The sequence below is a fragment of the Eutrigla gurnardus genome, assembly GCF_963514095.1.
Source record: "Eutrigla gurnardus genome assembly, chromosome: 2".
In the NCBI taxonomy this organism is placed as follows: Eukaryota; Metazoa; Chordata; class Actinopteri; order Perciformes; family Triglidae; genus Eutrigla; species Eutrigla gurnardus.
The window spans coordinates 15,264,683-15,290,963 of NC_139916.1; the positions used below are offsets into that span (position 1 = coordinate 15,264,683).

The 26,281-nt window shown below is 41.7% G+C and overlaps 1 protein-coding gene across 1 annotated transcript; it reads right to left on the reverse strand.

Annotated features, from left to right (window-relative positions):
• Positions 1-126: 126 nt before the first annotated feature.
• Positions 127-25,357, reverse strand: loxl2a (lysyl oxidase-like 2a). The gene is made up of 14 exons (XM_084022479.1): positions 25,220-25,357; positions 23,619-23,928; positions 21,262-21,437; positions 13,615-13,823; positions 11,816-12,032; positions 10,425-10,608; positions 7,785-7,936; positions 7,533-7,700; positions 4,061-4,226; positions 3,643-3,883; positions 3,160-3,275; positions 2,869-3,005; positions 2,338-2,449; positions 127-1,229 (listed from the first exon to the last, which is right to left on the reverse strand). The coding sequence occupies exons 2-14, from the start codon at positions 23,899-23,901 to the stop codon at positions 1,159-1,161; spliced, it is 2,232 nt and encodes a 743-aa protein (XP_083878605.1). The 5' UTR covers positions 23,902-23,928; positions 25,220-25,357; the 3' UTR covers positions 127-1,158.
• Between the last annotated feature and the right edge of the window lie 924 nt (positions 25,358-26,281).

Sequence of the window (26,281 nt, forward strand, 5' to 3'; positions counted from 1 at the left end):
TTCCATTCTTTGTCCATCTATAACCACTATAGTGATTTGATCACTAGTGAGCAGAGCACTAAACGTGGGTTAGCAAACGTGAAACCATCGACTGTAAAATATACTGTTTCATCACATAAATTGGGATCAGCATTCATCAATATTTATTTCAAAAATGTAAATGCTTTTCCACATTCACCCTTCCATACAAAATATAACCAGTCAGGCACCAAGCAACAAGTATTCTTTAAAATCAAGGATCCTTGAATTTGCAACATTAAAAAACATTCACAAAACAATGAAGAGGCATTTTCACACACATTTGTGGCTTTTACAGTACATCCACAATGTTATCTTAGTCCCTGACGGTAATAATGTATAATAAAACTCAGACACTGAGAAGAAGAAGCTGAGGGGATGTGCACATCATCAAGATAGAGATGTGTCTACTGAACAAATTAATAAATAAAACATTCTCAAAAGCAAGCTCAAGTATGTGGAACACAAAATCCTGGAAGAAACATTCCCACTTAAATCTTTACAGATTGCCAGACACATAGCAGGAAACAAATCCAAGCATCTGCTACAGATTACTCTGCTGTGTTCAGTGCTGTAGGAGCCCTGACAGAAAATGTCAAAATGACATATGACTATATTACAGTTTTGGTTATCAGTTGCTTTATAAAAAAAAGGAATTAAGTGTCTTGTCAATTGTGTTGTTGACATACATTGTGCCATGTTTCTCTACAGTAATTAGAATACTACACTGTATTTGATTTGAGTTTCTAGTTAATGCCTCTAACTATCCAATACCATGGAAGCAAATATCATTTAAACACCCCTTTGGCACAGTTAATTTAATAATTTATTTGTTTGCCACCTTCCCGAACATCTCTCCCAGTAAGCACCTGGTCCAAACTTACATTTCACTGACGATAAAGGCACTGCGACACTAAGCGCTAAGGAAACGTTTGCACAGCTGAATGTGGTTAATAGATTTACGAAGCAAGCAGTTCTTTTTTCCCATTGAATCATTGTCCGTTGTACCAGTTGAACCCTGAGCCCAACAACAATCCAGCACGACTCCAAGGAGGCAAAACAGTATAGCTCCCTCTAGTGGTTGTCAAATAGCAATATTATGCTTCCCCATTGTCCGTCTGTCTGTCGTCTATCTTTGGTCTACCTGTGTGAAAGCTGGTTGGTCAGCAATCCAGGGAACGTTTCCTCTGTTTCTGAACCCCGTGAGCCACCTGTGAAGTCAGACAGGGAGAGCATGATGGAGTCATACTAAGGAACATAATACAGATCAAATGCTGAATCCTGGTCAAACAAGTCTAAATATATCATTTAATCAGGATTTGGTCTCAAACCTTTGGGAAAGCATGTTGTGATATACCCTTTTTAAAATATCATCTTACAGTATATTCTATTTTCTACAGGTCTAGCAGGTGATCATGAACCGCATGACAACCGTCCAGCCCTGTATGCTAGCTTCACTGAGAGACACAGTAAAGAAAACACATGTAGCATCAATGTTACGCTGGACTTGAATATCATTTTCTAATGTTTTAGTTCATTTTTTAAATTTTTTTATTTATTATTTTCCTCTAAATAACACAAAACTACCTTTTTTGATTGTTGCCTCGGAGACAAAGTGTTCTTTTTCACTCCATATTACAAAACAATGGGTGCTTTCAGAAAATCAACCCTGACTAGAACAAGTTTGACTATTAGAAACTTTGAATGTTAGGTCCTTTGTACCTGTTACTGTTTTTAATAATACAAAAAAAGGTATTGTATAATGTCTTTCATTTTTTGTTATACTGAAATGGGATGTTTTCCTCAAATAATCTTTTGTGCCTGATGCGGGAGTGACGGGACTCGTTCTGTGGTTCCTCTCTATGCATTACCCATATCGATTACTTGTAGAGTTTAACTGCATCATTGAATCATTTCAGGAAAAAGGAGACTTGTTATAGCATTTATTACTGCACAATCCCATGAAAATATGAAAACCACACATGGTTTTACAACTTAATTTGTTGTATCATATTTTCAGTGATGTACATGTTGAAATAAAGAAAAAATTGTTAAGACAATAAAAGTGTTTTTGCTGGCTCTACTTCAGCATGTTTAAAATTGCAGTCTTGTGTTGATTGTCATACCAACTAATATGATGTTAACATCTGCATTAGTAGATCATTCAAACATTAAATCATATTTCATATTTTGGTTCAAACCAAAACTCAACTCTGCAAAATGATTTTTTTTTTTTTTTTTAAAGGTGAATTTAACTTAATGAAAAATAGAAATCATCTATAATACAGCCTAATTTTCCAGTGAACTGGCTGGGCTCACCTATATGACAGTTGTATGTCCATATCCGCTGTCCGTCGTACCGGGAGCGGCACTTCATAACGTTGTTGGTGTAATCTGATTCTGCAACCTCATAGTTTGGGTTTATCACAACCTGGGAGAGCAAAAAAACCAAAAACAATGTGTATTAAACATCTGAAAGAAACACTCCCTTTCATTTGTATATAACGTTATTTAAATCCTACTAAAGACTTGATAATACAGACTTAGTGGTTGGCACTAGACTTTGAGGATGGCAGACTGTCAAAATAATATGTTACGAGTTTTAATACTGCAGCTGATCTTCCAGTGGAGGATGTGAGAGATTGGAAATGTAGTTTCTGCAGCAGCCAAAGTGTTCGTCAGAAAGTTCTTTGTTCTTCAACAACTTCTTGTTTAAGTCTGAGAATTCTGGAGACGTGCAGAGACTGTCTGTTTGGTCTATATGAGTAGGCTGGCTAGACATGAGACAACCTTTACAGAACAGATGTGCTATTATCTACTTTGGCTGAACTGACAGACCAAATGTTTTACCTGGAAGATGTAGTCGCCGGGCTTCAAGTCTGTGATATCAATCCACTGACAGTCAATGTCATGTCTGTAGGTATCCCAGCAGCCAACTGTGATGCCTTGTGCCCCGAAGTTTGCACATTCATACCTCTTCTGGATACCTGTTTTCATTCAGAGCAGTTTCAGTTAGAATTAAGACATTCAGACCTTCAATTATTTTCATTTTTTGTTATATATTATATTCTCTTATAAATTATGTTAAACCAGAACGCTGCAGTATGGAATAAACATGAAAAGGGAGGAAAGAACATTTACCCTCGTCACAGTGAGTGTCCTCCAGACAGAAGCTGGCTTTGTGTCCCTCTGCCACTTTAGTGCCGTTTAGACTCAGCAGGTCATAGTGGGTGAAAACCTCCATACTGTGGTAATGTCTACATTTGACAAGGCAAACAGGATGTTAAAACATTCTATATATACCTATATTCAGCAACTCCTCCATAACATACAGGCTCTTATGGCCTGCTGTGTACAACATTTACAGCAGGATTGGGGTCCTCATCACCAGAGGGAGGCAGGGAATTCCAGGACAGCACGGCATTTGTAATTCATTATCAAAGTTTCATCCCATATGATTTCATTCAGTTTTACAAATGCAGGATTCAACACATTATTTTTTTTTCTCTGCTCCCCCCCAAAGGATTTATGACACTTCATGACATCCAGCTTTAACATTAGGTTCCATACACTACTATAAAAGCAGCAGTACGCTTTAAACTCCAGGTCTCGTTGGGGTCTCACCTGTGACACTCATGCCAAACCCAGGAGTGGTGTGCAGCCCGCGGCCTGAAGTCCGACAGGCCGTTGTTTTGGATTTGGGAGGAGAAGCGGAGGAGGCGGCGGTAGGAGCTGGGGTCTGCATTGTCAGCACTTTTGGACAGACAGTGCTCCTCGTGGGCACACTGCAACGCGTACATGGGTCTGTCCTCCAGGTAGGTGGTCTGCTCCACAGCCTGAGCACTGAGCACCAGGTCTGGGGCCGCTGGGAGGGAGAGAGCAACAAGGGTGTGAAGGGAAACAGAAACTCAAAGTTCCCTGATTAGTTGCATAGGATCAAGTTAGCACAATGCAGTATTTTAAACATATTTCATTTATGTATGTTAAAAAACACACAAGAGATTCTGAACGCCTCCAGTATTTCTATTCCACAGTTTCTTACTCTGAGTACAGGACACCCCTGCAGCAAAGCGTCCACCTCCTTTGGGACACTGAACATGTTTGCCGTGATGTAGACACTGATCCAGGGTGAGCTCAGTTCCTGAACATCGCACTCCACTCATCAAGACTGAATCCGCTGACGCATCCCCTTCCCAGTACCATGTCTCCTGATAAAAGAAGAAAGAAGGACAGAAAACGCATCACATCAATCTCAGTTGGTTAGGACAGACCTGTAATATTATATGATCTGGGATTTTCACAGGACATATATGACTTTAAAGTTTTTACTTTCGGGTATGAAAGACAAGTCAAGTCTGTCCTCAGGGTCACAAAATCCACCAACCAACATCTATAGTTTGCTATTTAAGATATCTAATTTCTTTTTTCTGTACAAAAACTGAAGTTGAACCTAAATGTAGTTCCTCTCATGTAGTACCATAATACATGAGTTTTTGTCCTTGATCTTCAGGACGGAGCCAGGCTAGCTGCTTCCCAGTTTTCTATCTATAATCTTCCCATCTGACTCTCCACCACAGAGTTGTTTCATGTCTCCAGTCTATAGGTTTTCATCTATTTATGACCGAGTCAGCTGGAATCAAACGGATCAAGTTTTTTTTAATGTTTGTGGGAAGGTTTTAAGCAACAACATTATCTCAATTTCCCTCCTGTATTTTGTTGTACCAGTAGTCACATGAGCTAATTCTAATCAAAAGGTCTGTCACCCACCACACTCACACAGCAAGGGTTTCTCTGCTGCCCTCACAGTGCTGACTCAGCCTTATTACAGCATTTTACAGACCACGAGGAAACGAACCATAAAAAAAACTTTCCATCATCTTCCATGAAAGTGGAGGATTCATGACAAAGAAACTGAGCTGAAGGGTATGGATGTGGGAGTATTTGCTGGTGGACTGAGGAGAGGGGCAGACATAGAGGGGCAGAAATAGAGGGGCAGACATAGAGGGGCAGAAATAGAGGGGCAGACATAGAGGGGTAGACACAGAGGGGCACACATAGGGGGCAGACATAGAGGGGCACACATAGAGGGGCACACATAGAGGGGCAGACATAGAGGGGCACACATAGAGGGGCACACATAGAGGGGGCACACATAGGGGGCAGACATAGAGGGGCAGACACAGAGGGGCACACAGAGGGGGCACACATAGGGGGCAGACATAGAGGGGCAGACATAGAGGGGCAGACATAGAGGGGCACACATAGAGGGGCAGACATAGAGGGGCACACATAGGGGGGCACACATAGGGGGCAGACATAGAGGGGCACACATAGAGGGGCAGACATAGAGGGGTAGACATAGAGGGGGCAGACATAGAGGGGCAGACATAGAGGGGCAGACATAGAGGGGCAGACATAGAGGGGCAGACATAGAGGGGGCAGACATAGAGGGGCAGACATCGAGGGGTAGACATAGAGGGGGCAGACATAGAGGGGGCAGACATAGAGGGGCAGACATAGAGGGGTAGACATAGAGGGGGCAGACATAGAGGGGCAGACATAGAGGGGCAGACATAGAGGGGCAGACATAGAGGGGCAGACATAGAGGGGGCAGACATAGAGGGGCAGACATAGAGGGGGCACACATAGAGGGGCAGACATAGAGGGGCACACATAGAGGGGCAGACATAGAGGGGCAGACATAGAGGGGCACACATAGGGGGGCACACATAGGGGGCAGACATAGAGGGGCACAAATAGGGGCAGACATAGAGGGGTAGACTCAGAGGGGCAGACACAGAGGGGCAGACACAGAGGGGCACACATAGAGGGGCAGACATAGAGGGGCACACATAGAGGGGTAGACATAGAGGGGTAGACATAGAGAGGTAGACATAGAGGGGCAGACATAGAGGGGTAGACGGCAGTATAGTTTAAACTTGTCGTCATTTGTTCCATCTGGTGGTTGGGTTTTCCTGCAGAAGTATTTAAATTCAGACAGGATGGAATCTCTGGTCCCTGCTCTGCTGCAAGACCAGACATTTATTTCCCATAAACTTGCTGTGAAATGAGACGTAACGGCCTCTAAACATATCTGGTGATAAAGCGACATGATATTATGATACCCTGACCTGATCATTCGATTTGGCACTCACAAGGAGACCCTTTCTTTCTCACTGGAATAGCACAAAGTTGAACTGCACTTATGTACTTGATTAAAGGGTGAGCGCTGAAGCAGGGACCGCAAACACATGACGACATGTTTATGCCTTGTTTCATTAGAAATGCATTGCACATAATTGTCCCAAACACTCTTCAGTGAGGTAAACAGCCTCCAACACATCCAGTCCAAGTTCCGCTCCCCTGCTGTCAGCAAAAATGTCCCGTGATTCACGCATACTTTCCAGGCCTAAATCCTCTCAAACCACAAATACACTGGCTTTAATATATATATATATATAAACCCGAGGAGCCTCTCGCCTTATGGCGTGAAGATAACACTGGGGGATCTCCTTTAAAAAGCAACCGATAAACGTAAGCAGGACAGGGCCGTGACGCTGCCACGTCAGGCCCTGCGCTCTTATGGTGGAAAGCTCCATTAAACTTCAAACAGCAAAGGAAGGTTTTCCCATCACACCCGCTGAGGAGCTTAAAGCTCATCTATGTCTTAGGTTTACCGCCCCAGGTCCACTTTCTGCTCTGACGTTGTGTTTTTGAAGTTTCTAAGACAGTTACAACCTTATTTTGCCCTCTGGGATCAATAAAGCTCAACATTGTTAAAGTGAGAGTTAATGGCATCCACTGACGCACACGCACACACACACACACACACACACACACACACACACACACACACACACACACACACACACACACACACACACACACACACACACACACACACATTCATTTCCAGAAGGCTAACCCCAACCTTGACCGTAACCTTTTCTTAACCACTGACCCAAACATCAGCATTTTCCAAATTAGGGACATAGCTTTGGTCCCCAATTGCACATGCCAATCCCAATGAACCAGTCTTTACATTAAATATATCATCTCATGCATATTAGACATGGCTGCAACTTCATGTCCAATCTAATCTAATAACATGTTTACTGTGTAGCATTTATGCGTATAATTGCCCTAAATGAGTAACAATTGCACCATAATGTGAGGAAAAGGAAAACAAAAAAAGAGGTCTGACCTGAGGTTAAAACTACAGTTTGGAAGCAAGTGAGAAAAAAATTCTGGTAATCCTTCATTGACTGACATAAATAGTTTTCTTTCCTGTTCTTATGAAGTAAGACCTGGTGAGAAAAGGTTTTGCGAAGTTTTGTTATTTCATCTGTGAATTAAAAATAATCATTTCAGCCACAAGAGGCGGAAGTGGTGCACTTCCGCCTCTTGTGGCTGAAATGATTATTATATACTATGTTGTAAGAATTTTCTTCCAGGTGAGTTTTAATTTCTCCCATTTCTTCGGAAGTAGATGTGTTGAGTCATTTACACCTTACCTGGTAAGCATGGCTGGCAAAGCCCAAGCCGAGCTGTCTGCACACGACCATGGCCTCCATGGTGCCCCAGCTGTCACTGCACACCGAGCCCCACACCATAGAGCCGTTCTTCTCCGCCAGAACCTCCACGCGGCCCTCATAGGGATTGCGGCCGCCATTTAATCGAAGCTAAGGACAGAGATAGATGTCCTCCAGTTCTGAACAAATCTGTATTTATTTGTGTAGAATCTAGAGATACAAAGAGGTACTCACTCTTTTGTTGAAGCCCATGGCGGGAACATTACACCTGACCGCTGCATCTTCCTCGTGGCTGCAGCCCAAAGCCTCACGGTTGAAATAGCACTCGGTCAGTGACTTTTCAAATCCAGAGCACTCCACCTCATTCATGTGGACCGACCCGATCCCTGCGTGGAAACACAACCACAAATAAATGTTTAACTGTCATTCTCTTGAACTTACGGTCACTAAAACATTAACAAACAGGGGGAGCATTAGCATCATATGCATTACAGAAGAACTGTCAGTAACACGTTAAAAGCAACATACATTGAGCCTTGGGAACAATTTAGGGTAGCTCCAGCCCCCCTAAAAAATAGTCCTAACAACGTCACTGCTGGAGAGAAGAAAGCTGAACTTTGGATTACTCAAATATTTTAGGAAACACAAGCCTAGCCTGCATCTGTGTTTTCTGAGAACAACAAGTCCATCGTGAGACAGATGGTAAGATTTACTATTTCGTAGCATTACAGCACCAAGGAAACAAAAAGTCAACTACTGCAAATGAAAATGACACACTTGAGGCCTATAAAAAAAAAAATCTTTCTCTGCGTCTTTTTTTCCAAGTATAAAAAGGTAATCTCGGTGTAGTGGAGTTTCCATAATAACGTGTGTGAGTTCTCCCTCCATGCTGGTTTTCTTCCCATGTGACTGAGCAGGAATGTCTAGTGATGCGAGCGCTGGAACTACAGCCAGAGACTGAGACGGACGGGCAGCAAAATAGAAAAATAAATTCATAACAGGAAGAACGCAGTGATGCTGTAATCACAGCCAATGTCCAAGTCTGGCGACTAGAATAAAGTCATTCAACTGTAAACGCAAGTAAATATACAAAATAGTCTGTATCCTTTGACTGACTGAAATATATATATATTCATATAAATACATAGATTGTATAAGAACAACGCCTAAAAACAAATCTCTCTTCCAAGTACCATTTCAGTTTAATTGACACCCTTCTTTAGTCCACTTCACTGACTTCTGAAAACAAACACAATCTGCTATTTCAAATGTATGGCCTTTGTGTAGCACCAGTTTTGGATCAAGCGGTCAGCTCATGAGGAAATCCATCCCTCAAATAACCTTGTGCTCACTCCAACCAAGAATTCCTCCTCTGAAACCCATAAAGGCTGTTTTTATTGCTGGAACATATTGTACGCTTGTGTGTTTTGCTGTGAGAATAAAACAGGACAACTGATCCAGTTCACTTGTGATTCTTATAAGGCTGTGGTATTGCATTATGCAGAATCTGGATTAAGGTAAGGTAATGTGCTACTACATACATTCTCAAATATATATATAAATATGCTGACTTAAGGTCTGGGTTGAATCAAGTGAGACAAAAACAGGTGGTGGTACAGAGGCCAAAGATAAGATGGAGGTGGGCTCTCTGCTTTCAGACTACACCTTTCATTTTCACAGCTGGGAATGGGTTTGCTTTTAAGTTCTGCTTGGACGTTCATGTGAGTCATAAGAGCTTTAAATGTGAAAAACAGCTGAGTTCAACCATCTCAAAAAGTCTAGCTGTATTGGTGACTGTGGTCTCCTAAGAATATACATGATTTATTCGAAACCCCTACAAATATTGGATATTACAATATATCAGCTGATTGTTGTTTGTTAGATTGTTTTTGGCAACCCTTAAGATTATTTAAATATGGATATTAAAGACTAAGTTATGCCCTGAAGATTTGTCTGATTTACCTCAAACACATCTTTGTCATTTCTGTACTGCAATTTCAGCCAATTTATCAGTCCAACCTGTTCTTTTTCCTGTGTTTAAAGAGGAATTTCACACTAAATCCACTTTTTTTAAATCCAAAAATTGTAATTTGTATTAGAGCCCGACCGATATATCGGCGGGCCGATATTATCGGCCGATATTAGGCATTTTCCAAACTATCGGTATCGGCATTCATAATGGCCGATAAATCAATATTTTAAAAATAAAATAAAAACGGATGAAACACCCTTATAGAACTTAACAGAATTTGTCTCTAGTCTTGTTCGAAGTTATATTTATGAAGCTTACCAAGTTTTTTTATAATGGTAACCTTGTATTTGGTTGTTGTTGTTATTGTGTTTTTGTTCAAAGGACTTTAATTTTATATCTTAAGTTTGTATTTTATTTAGCAGAACTTTAATATATTTGTATGTTCCTCTGTTCAGTTGTGACAATAAAATAAACAAGTTTATATTTAAACTGCATTATCATATCATTTTAGTGAAGACTCATAAATAACTACAAATAGCTAATGTTAGGGAAATCTGTTAATGTTTTGTTACGTGTTTCTGAAATGATAAAATGTTTTTAAAAAATCGGCCGATATATCGGAATATCGGATATTTAAATCAACAAACATTTGTATCGGTATCGGCCTTCAAAATCCTTTATCGGTCGGGCTGTAATTTGTATATTTTTTTTATGAATGCATATCAATTAATTACATTTACATTTAATTACAAACTGATGACTTGAAAGACTCTCTTCTCCTAAAATAATATACTTTTGATCATTTTAGTTTACACTCTAGTGTTATCCGGCATCCTTCACCTTCCATATTATTGTACCACCATTTACCGTACAGCTATATGTTACTGAAAGACCAATCATACCTTGTCCCAGTTGGGCACCAGCCAAGGCCTCTTTGGCGCTACCGAACCCCAGCTCTCGACACACAACCGTGGCAGCTCGAATGTTCCAGTTGTCGTCACACACAGTACCCCACTCCCCGTTTTTCAACACCTCCACTCTCCCCTCGCCAATCATGGCTCCGCCTCTCAGACGCACCAAGGGTTGCTACAGAAACAGTCCACAGAAAAATAAAATGAAGGGTAATGTTAAAAGACAACAGTCTTGCAAATGAAAATTGTTAACATCTACAACAATTTTAGTCTTACAACACTTTTAATTCTATATATTCTACATTAATATGTATAATATCCTTTAACATTCACATAATATTAATGATTTACTCATGATTAATAAACAAGCTGGCAGCAGGCTCACTAAATTGTACACATTCGTAACTGCACTAGAGATGTGAATAAAACAAGCTGGATATAATTGTATAATATATAATGAACTACTGGGCTAATTTGGTCTTTTTAGATTAATGTTGTCCATTTTTTTAAAGTGTCACTTTGGTAATACCTTATAAAACACCAAGTGGGAAAAATGACAATTTGATGGAACACGTGACAGATGTTTAGTGTTCATCCACTACATATTTTTCCAGATGCTTGACGAAAGGGCCACTTAATTAAGATAGTATGTCCTATAATCGAATATAGGGCATACTCACCCTCTGTATTTACATAAAAATGTTTGTGCGGCTTATAGTGTAATAATAATGCAGTAATATATCTGGACAGGGAACAATTTGAATTCACATGCATATTTTACTTTTGAAAATAATGATGAATTATTCGTAGAAGTAATCAGAACTTATTCAAGAAATCACAGGCATCTGCAGTGTTTGAAACTAACATAAACTGACTTATTGAAGTGTCTGCTGATGTTTTTTCAGTGTTTTAGTTGTCCTCCTACAAGGGAATAGTTGCAGTCCTCCAGATGTCATTACTCTTTATTAGAAACACTCTTTTAGAACATTAAAAACACTATTCCAGGCATCTGATGCTGCTCAGTCTATAAAAAAAAATAATTAAAAAAATCCACTAAAATCCAATGCAATTGACTATAACTGACCTCCTGCCTACATTCACACAGTAATTTAAGAAGTATTTTAAACACAGTCTATGGCATGCATTTTACTTAAAGCCCAGGCTTCCTTTCTGTCTCATTATTTCAGTATGCACTGCTGTAATAAATAAGAGAATGTTCTGTCCTTTCACAAATGCCATCAAGACAGATTCCTACACATTTACTGTACCTAGTTAAAATGACCAATAGCTCTAATGAAGAAAGGATGAACTCTGGGCCTTCTCCCTATGAAGCGATACGTTTAACCAGAGCTCCACTGTGCAGCCCACCCCACACAACCTACCTCCACCCTGTAGGCCTTCCTGTAGCCTGCACTGATGCTGGGGGCAAAGGCACGTCCAGGCACACAGCTGATCACTACGGGCATGCCCTTCCCACAGGTGTCGTTGCCCTTAAGCTTTATCTCTCCGCCCAACTTACAATCGGACAGGTCGGCCTCGTTGCCTGTGCAGTTGACAGAGAAACCCCAGTAGTTCTTCTTACGACGCTTGGCCAGCAATCTGAGGAGGGATGACGCAATAATACAAACTATTACAAATCATACTGTCAGCTTTTTCTGTTCATTTGTATAACATGTGTACATACCCCACAACCATATTAGAAGTGTGTCGTCATTTCTTATGATAAAGAATGTCAACATTTTCCCAGCGAAAAAACATTTCTATGAGCACATCACTCAACATTAGAAGAGCTACCAATTAGGTTAGCTCGCTATGGGAGCGTAGAGATGTGAGGGCCTTTCTACATCAAACTTCATATCAGTTTTTTACCATACTAGAATTGCAGGTATGGAAAACATCTTAAAAAACAAACAAAAGTCTGGACAATTCTTGGCAGTACTGTAAAGCCTTTTAAGCACATAAAACATTTAGCATTCTTTCTCACAATTCACAAACATAATAAAGAGCTGTTTTATGGGGAGTGGGATTTTAATTTTTTTGTTGTGAGGAGTTGAACCATAACTATACAACGCTGTGACGCACAAAGGGAGTATTGTTGTGAGAGTACCTTAACACTCTCATGACCCCCATACTTGAATGGAAGTCTTCTAATAAGGGTCATTGAGGAGACCAACAACAGTGGACCTTGAAGCAGATCCGGGCCTGGGAAGAAGCCGGCCATATAATGAAACCAGCATGAGCTACATTTACAGCCTTTAGGTTCCTACAGCTCATCCAGATGCTGTAAAGAGAATGTAGCTCCAAGTCGGCTTGGACACAAGAAGAATTTGTGGTCCGTCAAAATCTGAAGAGATGCTAAATTTAAAGCTTTTCATTTTGTTGGTCTGTTATTTGCACATTTAGAGCGCTCCTATGATGTTCCAGATAAAAGACGGAGTGAATGTGATCTTTGATCTCTGTAAAACAGTGAACCACACGCTTTAAAACCCACTCAAACTTTGTGATCTTAAGAGATGAGAAACAAACTAAGTATTGTTTGCTGCTTTGATGCATCTTATACTGAACTCCCTTCATTTAAAATGCATCCATATTTAAGATTAGCATAAAAATGAGATCGTGTTCTCTTTCATTGAGTTACCAAACAGGAGGATTGCTCATGCTGTTATTCTCTCTTCATTTCACATGTTAGCAGAAAACAATCTGTTGTAGGAAATAGCTGGCTTAATACTGTCATTTTGATAAATGATTCAATCCAGGCCAAAAGAGCCACTGTATCACAGAATATTGCTGGGTTTCCCCAGCAAGGCCCATCCTTCATCCTCTAAAACATCCTCCGGCAGTGTTTGGCTTATTGTCAAGAATCTCCAGGCTGGAGTCTGTTTAATCTCCGTGTGGAAAACGGATGAGGGGTTGAGTGATGACCAGTATAAACAAGTGTGGTTACGTAACGTTTGCCATGGTAAACATTCCTGAATAGACTGAGACTGAAAATCAACAGTACCTTCTAGGAAATGCATGATTTTTAACATAAAAAAATATTTGTAGTCGTACCATACAGGAATATGTGGTATGCCTCAAATGATAACATGAACTGTAATTCCCTTTTATGTTGGAGCTCAACTCATTACATCTAATCAGCCTCATCAAAGCCCCACTGCCGGCCCAGGGCACTATTACTTACTTGTAAGGTCGTGTATTGAAGTGTTTCTCCCCAGGGAAGCCGTACATGCCACAAATGACTCTGCTGTTCTTCTCCGTCCACTCCGTGTTACAGATCTGTCTCCACTTTCCCCCGTCTTTCACCTCCAAGAAGCCCTCGGTGATGGGAATCCTTTTCCTGTGAGAGTAGGTGGCCCTGAGCCTCACGTCCTCCACCTGCACCGTCAAACCCTGAGAAACAGCAAACGAGATGACCAACAGTTTTATTCAACAGACACGAGCATTCATCAACCACTGACCACAGCTACATATAAAGAAGAAAAATAGTTCAGTCATGCTGGATGTGTGGCTCTATTTATGGCAGTTTGACTTTGTCCACTTAGTCCAAACTGAAATATCTCAACTGCAGAACAGATTGAAATTTTGTTTGCAGATATTTATGATCTCCAGAGGAGGCACCCCTTGACTTATCCTAATCGGCAACATGAAGTTGTATGAGGGTAGCGTAGTATCTGAGGTTTGAGGAAATGTCTCTATTGGACGGATTGGCCACGAAATGTGTTACACACATTCATGTCCCCCACGGAATGAATTGTAATAACTTTGGTTATGCCTTGATGTTTTATTTAACACCACCATCAGATAACATGTTTTAATTCATGATCAGCCTGAGGGGTGAGTTTCTTACATATTAGCATGGCAGGCAGGAGTTGTTTTTTGGATGATATCAAATGCAACATAAAGCTTAAAGTTTCTATAAACTAGAAAGAAAGTAGTGATCATAATCTCAAATACATTGCGAGCTGTATGAAGTACAAGAATGTTAGAGGACAGGGGGTTTTATCTGTACCCTGGACTTCACATGAACCGTCCAACTAGATGTATTGTAAATATAACACAGCCTGTGACTCATGAAGGAAGAACGTATTGTGAAAAAACAAACCCCACTGTGGTCTTTAAGGGACGACACAGTCTGCACATATACTTGAAAATACAACAAGTCAAGTTGAAAAATCTGAGGATGAAATCTTTGTTTAAACTTGTGAAATGTTGCCGAGAGGCCTTAGCCGTTTGGATGAATGTCTGGAATTTGTGCTCCATCTTTGTTGCGTCTTCACAGTTTGATGGAAAGGCCTGAAGGGGGCTGGTGGACAACATACATCAAACATGACAGCACAGAATCAGGTAACAATGTTTATGGTTTCCCCAGAAAAAGAAACTAGTGTTATTTATACTTACTGCAATGTTACTGTATATTCAGATAGAAAGCCAAATATCTAAATATCAGGGAGTCAGCAACCTGAAATGAACCACTAGAGCACAAAAGGAAATACTCTACTCTGTTCCCTACGGGGAAATGTGATGGAAATCTAGCCAAAAGTCTCTTCATTCAGCTCTCACGCAACATCTTGTATTTCTTGGATGAACCGAAAAGAGAGGGCAATGAAAGAAATAAAAAAAAAAAGTCCCACTCCCATTATCTGTAACCGCTAATCTGCCAAAAACGTTCTACTTTCTAATTGAAGAGAGGCTAAACACAGAGGCTGCTGACAGAGTTCAGGTTGTCAGCGGTTGGTCCACAGTCTACCATAAAGACCGGGGTCACCCACCCCAGTTAGTATCATGTGTCCTGCAGACCCTAAATTATGACGGAATGGTAACCTTTGACCCCCAGGGCTTTGTTAGAAACAGCTACCTAAAAACTCAGCCAAGTTGTGCAGTTGGTTGCTGGCTGAGTGTGAGGTTGCACTGCGGGTGTGACAAAAAGCCAAAACTCTGAGCTGCTCAATGGTATGCAAATGCTGATCTCAGTCATTTCGAACAGCCCGCTTCTTTAACCGTGCAAAAAAAACATTCAGTCTCAAAATTAAATGTTTTCCCACAGAGTGGTTTCCTGAGATGGCGTCAGCCAGGGGGAATGTTCAAGGCTTCAGCGGCTCGAAACCCTAAAGACTGCAGTGAAGGAGGAGCCACAACTAAGACAGACTGTTTCTACGGTGACCCCAGTCCTCCCACTGACCGCAGTGATTAGAGCGGATAAAAACCACTCTTTCATGAAGAGATTCCTGCTGGCCATAGCATGACACAGTGTTTTCCGTCAGTGCCTGGCAGCATGGGAAGGTGAGGAGACGTGATCACGATCAGGGATCTGGTGTTCTCAATTTAAAAACTGAAGACATCTGAAAAAAATTAAGCTATTTAAAAACATGTAACAGAAAAAAATACGAAGAAACAAACAAACAAAAAAAGGCAAATGTGAAAATCATACTCATATATGGATAAACTGAAGAGTACCTAATAAAGAACATGGAATGAATTAGAAAATAAGAGTAATGAACGTGACGCCAGGTGTGAAGAATGCATTACTCGATAGGACGGGGGGTACGAGGTGAGAAGTAAATGGGGCACTGACATGGGTCTGGCCAATGTTGCATTTGGCACAGAGAGAGAGAGGAAACTGGCCCTCTGAATTTGTGAGACTAAAGAGGACGGATATCCACAGCTGGGACCAGTCCAGGCATTCCCCCTAAACCCACACCACCAGACATAAACTCAGCATAATCCAGTTTGGCTGAGACTCAAATATACACACTGGTCACTTTTCAAGCAGGCTTCGTAAAAAAAACATTTTTCTTAAAGAGCACAAAGGTCATGGTCAAAACATCACTCCATCAATCTGGGCTTGTCTGAAATACATGGAACTATTTTATTATTTTAGGGAACAAAATTCACCTACTAGCACCTTCACAAGTTCACTAATTGACAAATAACTGGTTTGTTACATCCGTACAACCTAAGAAGGCGATGTGCTGTGGTTAGGCTACATCCTAGATGTGCAGCAGGAAACATGGAGGAGTGCAGCGATCCATTCTGCAGGTCATACTGAGGCTAAATGTCAACTGAACATTTCTATAAGGTTGCCTCATCTAACAGTCACTGACTGTGTGTACCGTAGTGATTCATTCACTCTGTGAATGTGAATGTGTTTTTTTTTTTTGTGCAAAAGGACTTGGATTTGACTACAGCATGACAGCATGGTGGAAATAGTGAATTCAAAAATAGTTCTGTAAGTTTGTAAGTGGTGAGGTACCAAAAAGAGCTACTAGTCTCCAAAGTGAGCTTTGGCCTTTAGTGGACTCTTTCTAAATCTAGAGTAGACTTGTTTTTTCCTGACTGGGTCCCCCTCAGTAGGTAGATGTGTGAACATGAGACTGTGGTCTAGCCAGTCTGACTAATGCTTCCACTACTGTGCATTTCTTCCGCTTTATTCAGCCCTCCAGCCCCTCTGCACGTTTATCTACACGTGCCTCCAGACGCCAGCGCACCCACCCACCCCGGCCCCACCTCACGAAACAAGTATGAATGATAATCACGCCAGTTTAGATGGAAAGCAGAACAGCAAGGCTACTTTAAATGACTTTCACATCTGCCCCAACCCACTCTCAGCCTCCGTGGTCTCAAGTTTGTGTGTGTGCGTGTAACGGTGTGCTTTGCATCTGGAATATCTATCAGTGAGTGTACTGCTCCTATCATGGATTTTAAAAAGGAAAATAATCATTGCTATACATACAGACAGCTGATCTCAAACTGGACTTAAATTCATTGTAAAATCTATAAATGCCAATAAATCATAATTTAAATGTTTAGACCTTGACTGCTGGACAGTCGGCATCTCTGGCTGTGTCGAAAATAAAATAAAATGTTTAAAAAGCTACACTAACTGTGTCTCCATTCCAGTTTTCATGCTAAACAAACCATATCCCCGCAAAAAGGCGAGTAACTTCCACAAAATGCATGAAATGCTAACACAAATTTGTCCACCAAACTGTGTGCTAGGGCATGATTCATGTCATTACAATCAATATAAAATGTTTCCTGCTTTATAGTATAATTTCTCTGATACATTGTTTTTAAGTGAAACCTTTAACTTTCATTTGAATAGCTTAAATTGTGTTGCTTTAGTGTTGATGCATACATACAATGGAATTCAAAATCAGGTCCAGGAATGAATAATAAACGCACATAGCACATCCACGGCCACCAGTGTGAACCAGCTGTTGCACATGTGGTCGATCTGCCTGATACTCTATCCATGGGAGAGTAAGCGGCTTCAGCCTAGTGTCAACCTTTTCTCCCCTCGATCACTCTCCTCCTCACAAGCCTCTTGCATACATCATTTTGGAGGCGAGTTCGACTATGGCTCGGGTTTCCTTTTGTCCTATGGCAACCAATGCAAGGAACTGGAATTCTTGTAAGCGGACACTGTCGCGCTTGGCGGAGAATAGCAACCTTTGCCCTGCTTAGATTTGCAACGAATCAAAAGGCTTTTAACCGCTGCATTCTGTTATTACAACTGGCTTCGGCCGACTTTGTGTTGATTCTGGATGCATTCGGTTGGCGTGAAACACACTAAGTGGTGTGGTGGGCAACTGCAGCTGCTTGTGGTGCGATTCTTTCCTCTCGTCCCTTCAGGAAGAAGATGAACTCATCGCGACTTGTAATCTGTTTATGATGAGGTGCATGCTTCTGCATGCAGTATTGTGACCTATCTATCTGAAAATGTCTTGTTTTCTTTATCAGCGTTAGTTGTGTACAATCAAAAAGGCACAAATTACAGTGATTCAAGCTTACGTAAGGAACAGCTCCACCTGAAAAGGTCTCTTTTGCAAGAGGACAGTGTATTATGATAACCTGGGATAACTCCTATGGAACTCTCATTATCCTTAAATGACACATCCTCCTCTCTCATAAAAAGCTAACATATGCAGAATGAAATCTATGGCAGCTTGCAATGAAGGTTTTAAGCAATGTTCCTGTGGAAATTGATGACACATGCAGCATGCTATTCCCACGTGAACAACAACCAAACGTCCCCACTAACAGATGATAAACAATGTTTCCTGCCATCAAAGTTGTTAGTTGCGCTGAAAAATGTATTCCACCCTACGGACTGAAAGACCAATCAAACACGTGAAATGAAAGGGGCTGTAGCAACGGTCAGGGGCATTAGATGCTACATGTTTAAATAATTAACATTATGCATGAGAGTGATTCAGTCAGCCAGGAATGTCTGTTGTTTGAGGGTTGCAAAATTGTAAGAGACGTGTCTTTTGTCTTCAGAGGACAGATCAATAGCAGGCAGCATTGGACGGACATTCCGAAACACTTGGGAAGGTCAGACGTTAAAACGACGACTCTGACAAGAGTTTGGGCCAACACAGAAAAATGTGATACATGAACCAACTCGATATTCTGTACATGCTAACGCCTTAATATTATTTCTACTTATAGGGTTGCATGTCTTCGATTCCAACAGTGGAAGCTGCTGTTTCATTAATGACAGACTGATGTTTTCGGTACACTATTATTTGTGGTCAAAGCCAAACTTGCCAGAGCAAGCAGTCTCATCTTGATATAGTCCCAGAAACTGGAGCGTATGGCCTGATCATGTATCTCTCTTAAAAACAAAATAATTGCTGTCTGAAGGAAGAACTTTGTGACCAGTAAGTCTACCCTGACATACAGTACTCAACACCCACTGGAAGAAACTGCTGCTAACTCAAATTCATGTTGCAAACCGTTACAGATGTATCTTCTGGAAGGTTGGAAAGCATTAGAAGCAAAAATACCAATCGCTGCACCTTTTAGCGTTGACCTCTACTTGGACTGTAGTGCATGCTCAGTTAGGGTGTTAACTTTCCAGATTGAGTACAGAATGTCAATTCATGCTGTGAATAAACAGGTTGAAGAAAGAGTGCTGCCCATTGCTGACGTCAGCTCAAAGCGCGGTTCAAGAGGTGTAGCTACACCTTTTCCCATTCCTATCCCCTGCAACTTGAAAGGCTTCAGCCAGACCAAGGAAATATTTATAGGGTGGGGGACTGAATTGCAGGTACACCCCAGAGACCCTGAATACACATGACAAACAGGGAACAAGCGGGTAGTGCTTATGCCACCTGTGAAAAGGAGTACATTGTGAACAGGATTGAACATTGAGAACATTGTGAACCGGATTCAATAATGAGTCCAATTTCTCCTGTCTTCTATAACTCCATATCCATGACTCAACCAGGCATGAGAAAGACACACAGGGATCTGAAATGCTTTCCTCGGGCGTGTTGCCCTCACTGAACCCAGCAGAAATCACAGTCACTGTTCAGTTGTAGAGATTCTGGTAACAGCCAAATATTCCAACCGACTTCTAGTACGAACTCGAATGCAGTCATGAAGTATTAAAGCATTGACTGTCTTCTAAGCTGCCAAAAAAGGGTTGCTTAATCTCCATCAGCCTGGTTTAACAGGGAAACCCTCTATAGTGATGTCTTTTTAATAACTTTAATGACACACGAGCTGAAATAATACCTCTCTCTCCCTCCCTTTCTCCCGTCACGTCCACCAAAACCCGCACTGACTTTCCGTCCGGCAGGAAGGCGTTCTCTGCAGCCAGACGGGATGGTCTTCCCCCTCTTTCTGAGTCATCCACAAAATCTCCCGGGCTGCAGAGAGGGGGTCTGGTGTGGGCAGGGTTAGACTAATAGCAGCCTGGCAAAGTCATTAGTTAAAATGGAAGAGCGGACTGCTTGACGATACATGCTGACTAGTGGATGACTTCACTGGCTTCCTGTCATGGGAGATATGACAACGTGCGTGGAGGTCCTGCGGTCTCGTTCGGTCCAGACATACTGATATAGTATCGTTGGCCTATTATTTTGATTGCTGGTTGTATCCAATGAGTCACACACGTGGCAATCCCAGAGCCAGCTGCAACAGCCGTTAGTGTGTTCTTATTAATACATTTAAGTGTTTAATAAAAGAAGATGTATGCATGCGTGAATTAACAAGGCTGACACACATGCTACATAGACACTAACTGGTGGTGTTTCCGTCTACAAACTTCCAGCTGTAACTGCTGCGTAGCTAGCTAGCGTTAGCAATGTTAGCTAGCTAAGTTTTGGACCGAGAGTGACGAGTAAAAGGGGTAACGGGATAGGGTTGATACATCTGATCTGACACTTGATTAAAATGCTGTTTAGTAGTGACAGGAAAATGTTATGTTGCATTTAAAAAAACAACACAATAAACTTATATCCATAAATATGAATTTAGAAACATTCTGCCAGTACCAATGGACTAAATAACGCTGATTAGGTTAGTCTAATACTATTTTACTAATACATATACATGCCGCATAAATCAACCATTTACCCGATTTACAAAGGACTGATTGTTAATTTGAATAATAATTTGGTCTAAAGCTAAGTATTGGCATTTAAATTAAGTTAAGAATTTTAGGGTATATTGCTTCATTGCAATGGTAACCAACAGCAGTCTAAAGACTGTGTTTTAATGCAGCAATATTATTGCTCCTTTATCAGACATTCAATCCAATGATCTGTCTGGCTCAGTCTGGAAAGTTGGAAAAGCTTTGAATAATAAAAATACCTTAGCTGCTTGGAGCGCTATGATAAGGTTCGTCTTTCATCCTCAGCCCATCTTCTGTTCCCTTTTTTGGATCGATGCTGAACATCTGTTCAAGTAACGTGTGTGTACTTGAACCATGAGTGGATGCTACTTGTGTGTTATTAACTATGCGATCAAGTGTTCCTACCCTAGTGTTTACATTTGTGTGGGTTTATATGGACACGTCTTTTTTTTGTACAGTAAGTACCTCATCACTGTTGGCCTGGTTCCGGATGAATTTGAAGCCAGGAATGCGCTTCTGGTTGCACACCACTCCGACATCTTCTGAATGTTTGCAGTCTGACACTCCGAAGCCATTGGAGTGACACTGAGCCAGACTCTTCTCTGTGCCAGAGCAGTGCACATTGTCCAACCAGATTTGGCCTGGAACGTAGAGAGGGGCAAACATTTACTCAAATGATGATATGGGGTATGTGCTTGGATTCTAGGACCTGGTTTAGCTACACATGCTTTTTATTCTGAGGTTTGGATATTTATTTTGTAATCAAATGTGTGAGTCTTGTTCTAAAAAAATGCTTTTAATTTGCAGTAACTTTTCCAAATAAGGGATTCATTCACAAGGGGAAAAAAAGGGTGGTTGGTTGTACCATGGTACGGATTGTATCACACCCTTTTGACATCTATTTCAGCATTTCCACCAGTCTGGTCACACAGACAGTAAACCAACTTGGATCATAACCTGCATTCTTTCAGTAAAAAAAAAAACCCCCTGCCTAATAAATGTCATCACGGCTAGAGCAGCTCATCTGCTGTCCAGCTGGGTGTTCGGAATCAGCCGGGAGGGAAACCACACAACTGGGGCCATGGAAACCACCAGTGGGATGCTCATCATTCTGACAGTCTCGACATGTTTCTGAGGAACGTTCTGGTCATAGCAAGGAGGTGACTGCATGTTATGGGTAGCCCACGTCCAGGCAGACGGATGATGACCTCTGGAACATTTTCATAATGGTGTTAACATTCAGCGGAGTTTCCAAGTGAGAAACAACGTGGTCTCAGTACACGTTTGTCTAAACAAAATTCAGCATGGCCAGCCACGATAAATCTGGATTGCTGTGTTAAAACTATCCTTCGCAGGCCTTCTGGGAATGTCATTTCACAAGCTAGTGAAGGAACAGGGAGCACAGAGCACAGGGGAGCTGTGAATGTTATGATTGGGCTTTTATTGCTACTTTAAGCCAGGTACTTAAGTCCAGTCACCCTGGACTCAAAATCCTAACATCCTGGGGGAGCAGTGTTCCTCTCAGATGATCTAAAATGCAAAGCTGTGCAGCTGAGGATCTGATCAACATCCCTTCAGGAAAAATGCTCTGCATCCAAAAGGGATGTTCTTGTAATTGTTATGTAGTTGTGTCTTCAATTAAAAGCATTTAGTGGTTTTCTCCAACTGGTGTAAGGCATGATGATGGGAAATGGAAAATGCCCTTGATCACTTTTATAGCCATGTGTCTCCACCAACAACAAGAAAACAGATCAAAGGAGTTTAAATTCACTCACATGCACACAGCTCGTGACTAAACACCAATTTGCCAGGAAAAGATGAGCCCTTATCGTCATTACCAAAAAATGGTAATTATAACACATATTTTATGTTAAAATTGAACTGGCAGTCCCTCTTGTTCTTCTTCTAACCATTGCAAAAAATGCAGTGCAAACATTTGTCCGTCTGCATAGCCAGCGCAGGACATCAAACTGCTTCTTAATTGCCTCTCGTAAAACATTCTATGCGTGTAACATTATAGGCATGCGGTGCATTGCGTCATATATGATTTTCTTGAAAATTGCTCTCATGGCTGTGGTGCTTTGGGGAGCACGTTGCAAAGATAATTACTCCACTTTTGAGGTAGCTGGCTGGACGGGGCCGAACCCAGTGGGTTAACATGTGCCTTTAACATGGGACACTGAGTCAATTAACAGCTACCAGCTGACGTTTACCACCAGCAGACAGCAAACAGCGCCCTCAGAGTTAGGAATCTCTTTTTACAGTGATGGAGGAATTCATACACATTAAAGTGAGAGGAGATGGGATTACGTCTGCGTGTGTCTGGTTTGCACCCCCAGTGTTTCCAGTGCTCCGAGGTGATTGGCGTGTCTCAGTTCTCCTCTAATGGGGAAACCTGTGCCTGAGGATATTAGCAACGAGACAGGAAGACAACGTTCACCTCATTCAAAGGTTTCCATGGAACATATGAGGCAGTATGAAGAGATATACTGCCTTTGGATGTGTGTGGTTGGCCCTCGGTTCTTAGACAGCCTTGACTTGATTTTAAGATGATTTTTGGAGGGTTTTTGAGAATATAACACAATGTTTAATCGACCAACAGATCGATGGTCTACTAAAACTGTGTTACTGTATATTAAAAAGACAAATGAAATGGATTGACAAAGAGCTGTGATGCTGTTTATGCAAAAAGGTTGCCTTTACTTCTCATCCACCTCAAGGTGTAACTATAAGTCTTTGTAGTTTGAGCACTTGGTGTGGAAGTAAGTATGCACACAGACTATTCTCAGTGGACTTTACTCTTTTCAAGTTAGTTTTCTTACCTTCTCCTCTTCCGTACTTGGACGAAGGTGACCAGGACTCTGCGTCCATGAAGCCAAGCTCTCTGCACACCACTTGGGCAGCGGACATGGAGAAGTCATCATCGCACACCGTCCCCCACACTCCCTTGTAGAAAACCTCCACCCGGCCCTCGTAGTGTTTCCGCTTCTCCCCGGCCAGACGTAGCTGGATTACAGGCGGGCTAGCGTCTGACTGGGCGCTGCACGGAGGCCACGTGCACAGCAAGATGGACAAGAGACAGGGAATGGCAACTGGATTCAGCATGATGCAGGCCGAGGGAGGAAAAGTGATCTAGGGGGAGATCGAGAGACAAAAGATTGTAAGCATCCGCAATAGAAGCTTTACTAAGCAATGCTTTTTGAACTTTTTCAAATACCAAAGAGTTAAATTAACTTATTGACAGCCAATAAGAGAAAGAAGAAGCTGAGAGTTTTAGGTGACAACGAACACCATGTTGCTGATAAGAGTATATCTCTCTGTCTGACGGCCTAATGGCAAGAAAATGTGGGCTTGTGCAGGAAGGGGGTGCAGCCCCTGTCATTTATCTGCTGATCCATGCCTGGAGGCGGCACGACTGAGGTTCAGAGGGAAAGCTGACTCCGCCTCAACATTTCATGGTAAACCATGAAAGTGTCAACGGACCAAAAGCCCCCAGGAAGGAATTTTTCTAGAGGAAAGGGAGGGAAGCAGTGAAAGTTAGGGGGACCTCCACGCCTCCACATCTGTAGTGTATTGAAGGGGAGGGGGGACCAAATCAAGTTGATGTCATAGCAACGGCCAAACAAACTGCAGAGCGCACGCGCTTAAAAAAAACACCCAATGAATTGTGACACTGAGTGAAACATCACTTTTGATCATCTGAAACATCTGGTTTGTCTTCTCGTGAAGGTTCAGCAGGAGGATGGAGTTTCTTCCACTTGACCTTTAAACATTTAAGCAGCGTGTCTTTTCTCACAGCTGGACCTCGTCAACCAATTCATACGTTTTAAATAAATCCATCTTACCTCGGAGTACACTTCTGACAACAGACATCCCAACAGTAAGCAGTGTCTCAACTCCACATACCCGTTTATGGAAAAACTAACACTGATGTGTGCGTTCAAGATAATACAGCTTACAAAATCAGTGCAGACACACACACACACACACACACACACACACACACACACACACACACACACACACACACACACACACACACACACACACACACACACACACACAAACGGGGCCAAACAATGACTAAACGCTGCCTGTAAAATCCAAAGAATCCACATCCTGAATGTATTCAGTCTCAGTCAAAGACAGCGTATTGTTGAATTCAGGAAAGCAGAAATCAACCATCAAAGTGTCCTGCAGGCATAAATGTCACTGATTCATATTAGATTAGTGTTATTATTCAGGTGTTAGCCTCTCACAATTCAGCACACGGTAGCTACTATTAGCCCATGTTGTTTAAAAGGAGAACAACTAAATGTTGTTAGACGTTAGGACGACAAAAGTGAAGTCTCACTGCTTCATAAATGTATGCACGTGTGAGATTCCATCAGGTATTTTTTGGATATTAAAAGGAAACACTTACTTTGACAGACGAAGCACGAGCGCTGCACGCTGAGCTGCACGCGCACTTGGACGTCTCCGAACTTCTGGAGAGGATGAGAAGTGAAGCAGCGGTTCTTTGTCCCTTTTAGTACTCTTCCCGGCCGTTTGCTCCGCTCCCCTCCCTCACAGCTGGCCGCGCGCTCCCGTCCCACTTGTAGAGTTGAGCAGCCAATGACGGGCCGCCTCAGCATCCTGGACCCGCCTCCTCCCCCGGCTAGATCACCAGGGTTACAAACACACACGGAACCTTTCATGTACGCAAACTTCAGTTTACAGGCGTCTGATGGCTTTTACATAGCCGTGAACGAGAGACTCTCTGTTTAAAAAAAAAAATGTCTCAGAGAATATTAACTTATGTAGAATTTTGTTTATTATTACATTATTATTGTATGATATAATGTTCTTCTTACACTTTCCATACCAAGAAAAATGTAATTTTTAAAAAGGTTGATGTTATTCATGTGCTGCATTCACTGCTAATTAAAGTGAACATCTATACTTGACTCTTCTCAACTTTTAGACTGTAAGCCTATACGTACAAGCTGGAGTGCATTTCCAGCAACAAGCTCAGTCAAGTCCACAATCTTTCTTAACATTATGCCATGGCTGACAGAAAAGGTAAAGGAGTGGCTGTTAAAAAAGAGAACCAATTTGACTCTGGCAGTCAGATGCTCACCTGCTCTGCTGATGAGGCCTCATCCAATCAAGAAATATAGTATCAATTAAATATAAAGAACAAAGCTTTCCAGAATGGGAATGATCCTTCCCGCCTGACCTTACCCTCAAGCAGCATTGTAGACAAGAACCCTCAAAAATCTGCAGGGCACAGTTCTGCCTGTCTGTCCGTCTGCTGCTTTTAGTGCTGTGTGGTGAAGGAAGATACAATCTCCACATTTTGTAGAATAAACTAACTGACTGACTAACTAACATGCATGTCTAAACATCCTGCCTGACTGTGTAAACTAGATGGGATCTGCTGTGTTTGTGGTATTGTGGCGTTTAAGGTCACCACCGTGTGGTGAGAAGGTTGCAACAAATTTGT

Coding starts and splice junctions, on each gene's coding strand:
- loxl2a (XM_084022479.1), bottom strand. CDS start 23,901: ATGCTGAATCCAGTTGCCATTCCCTGTCTCTTGTCCATCTTGCTGTGC. Junction 21,438..23,618: donor CAAGTACGGAAGAGGAGAAG/GTAAGAAAACTA, acceptor TCTACGTTCCAG/GCCAAATCTGGTTGGACAAT. Junction 7,701..7,784: donor CCATGGGCTTCAACAAAAGA/GTGAGTACCTCT, acceptor CTCTGTCCTTAG/CTTCGATTAAATGGCGGCCG.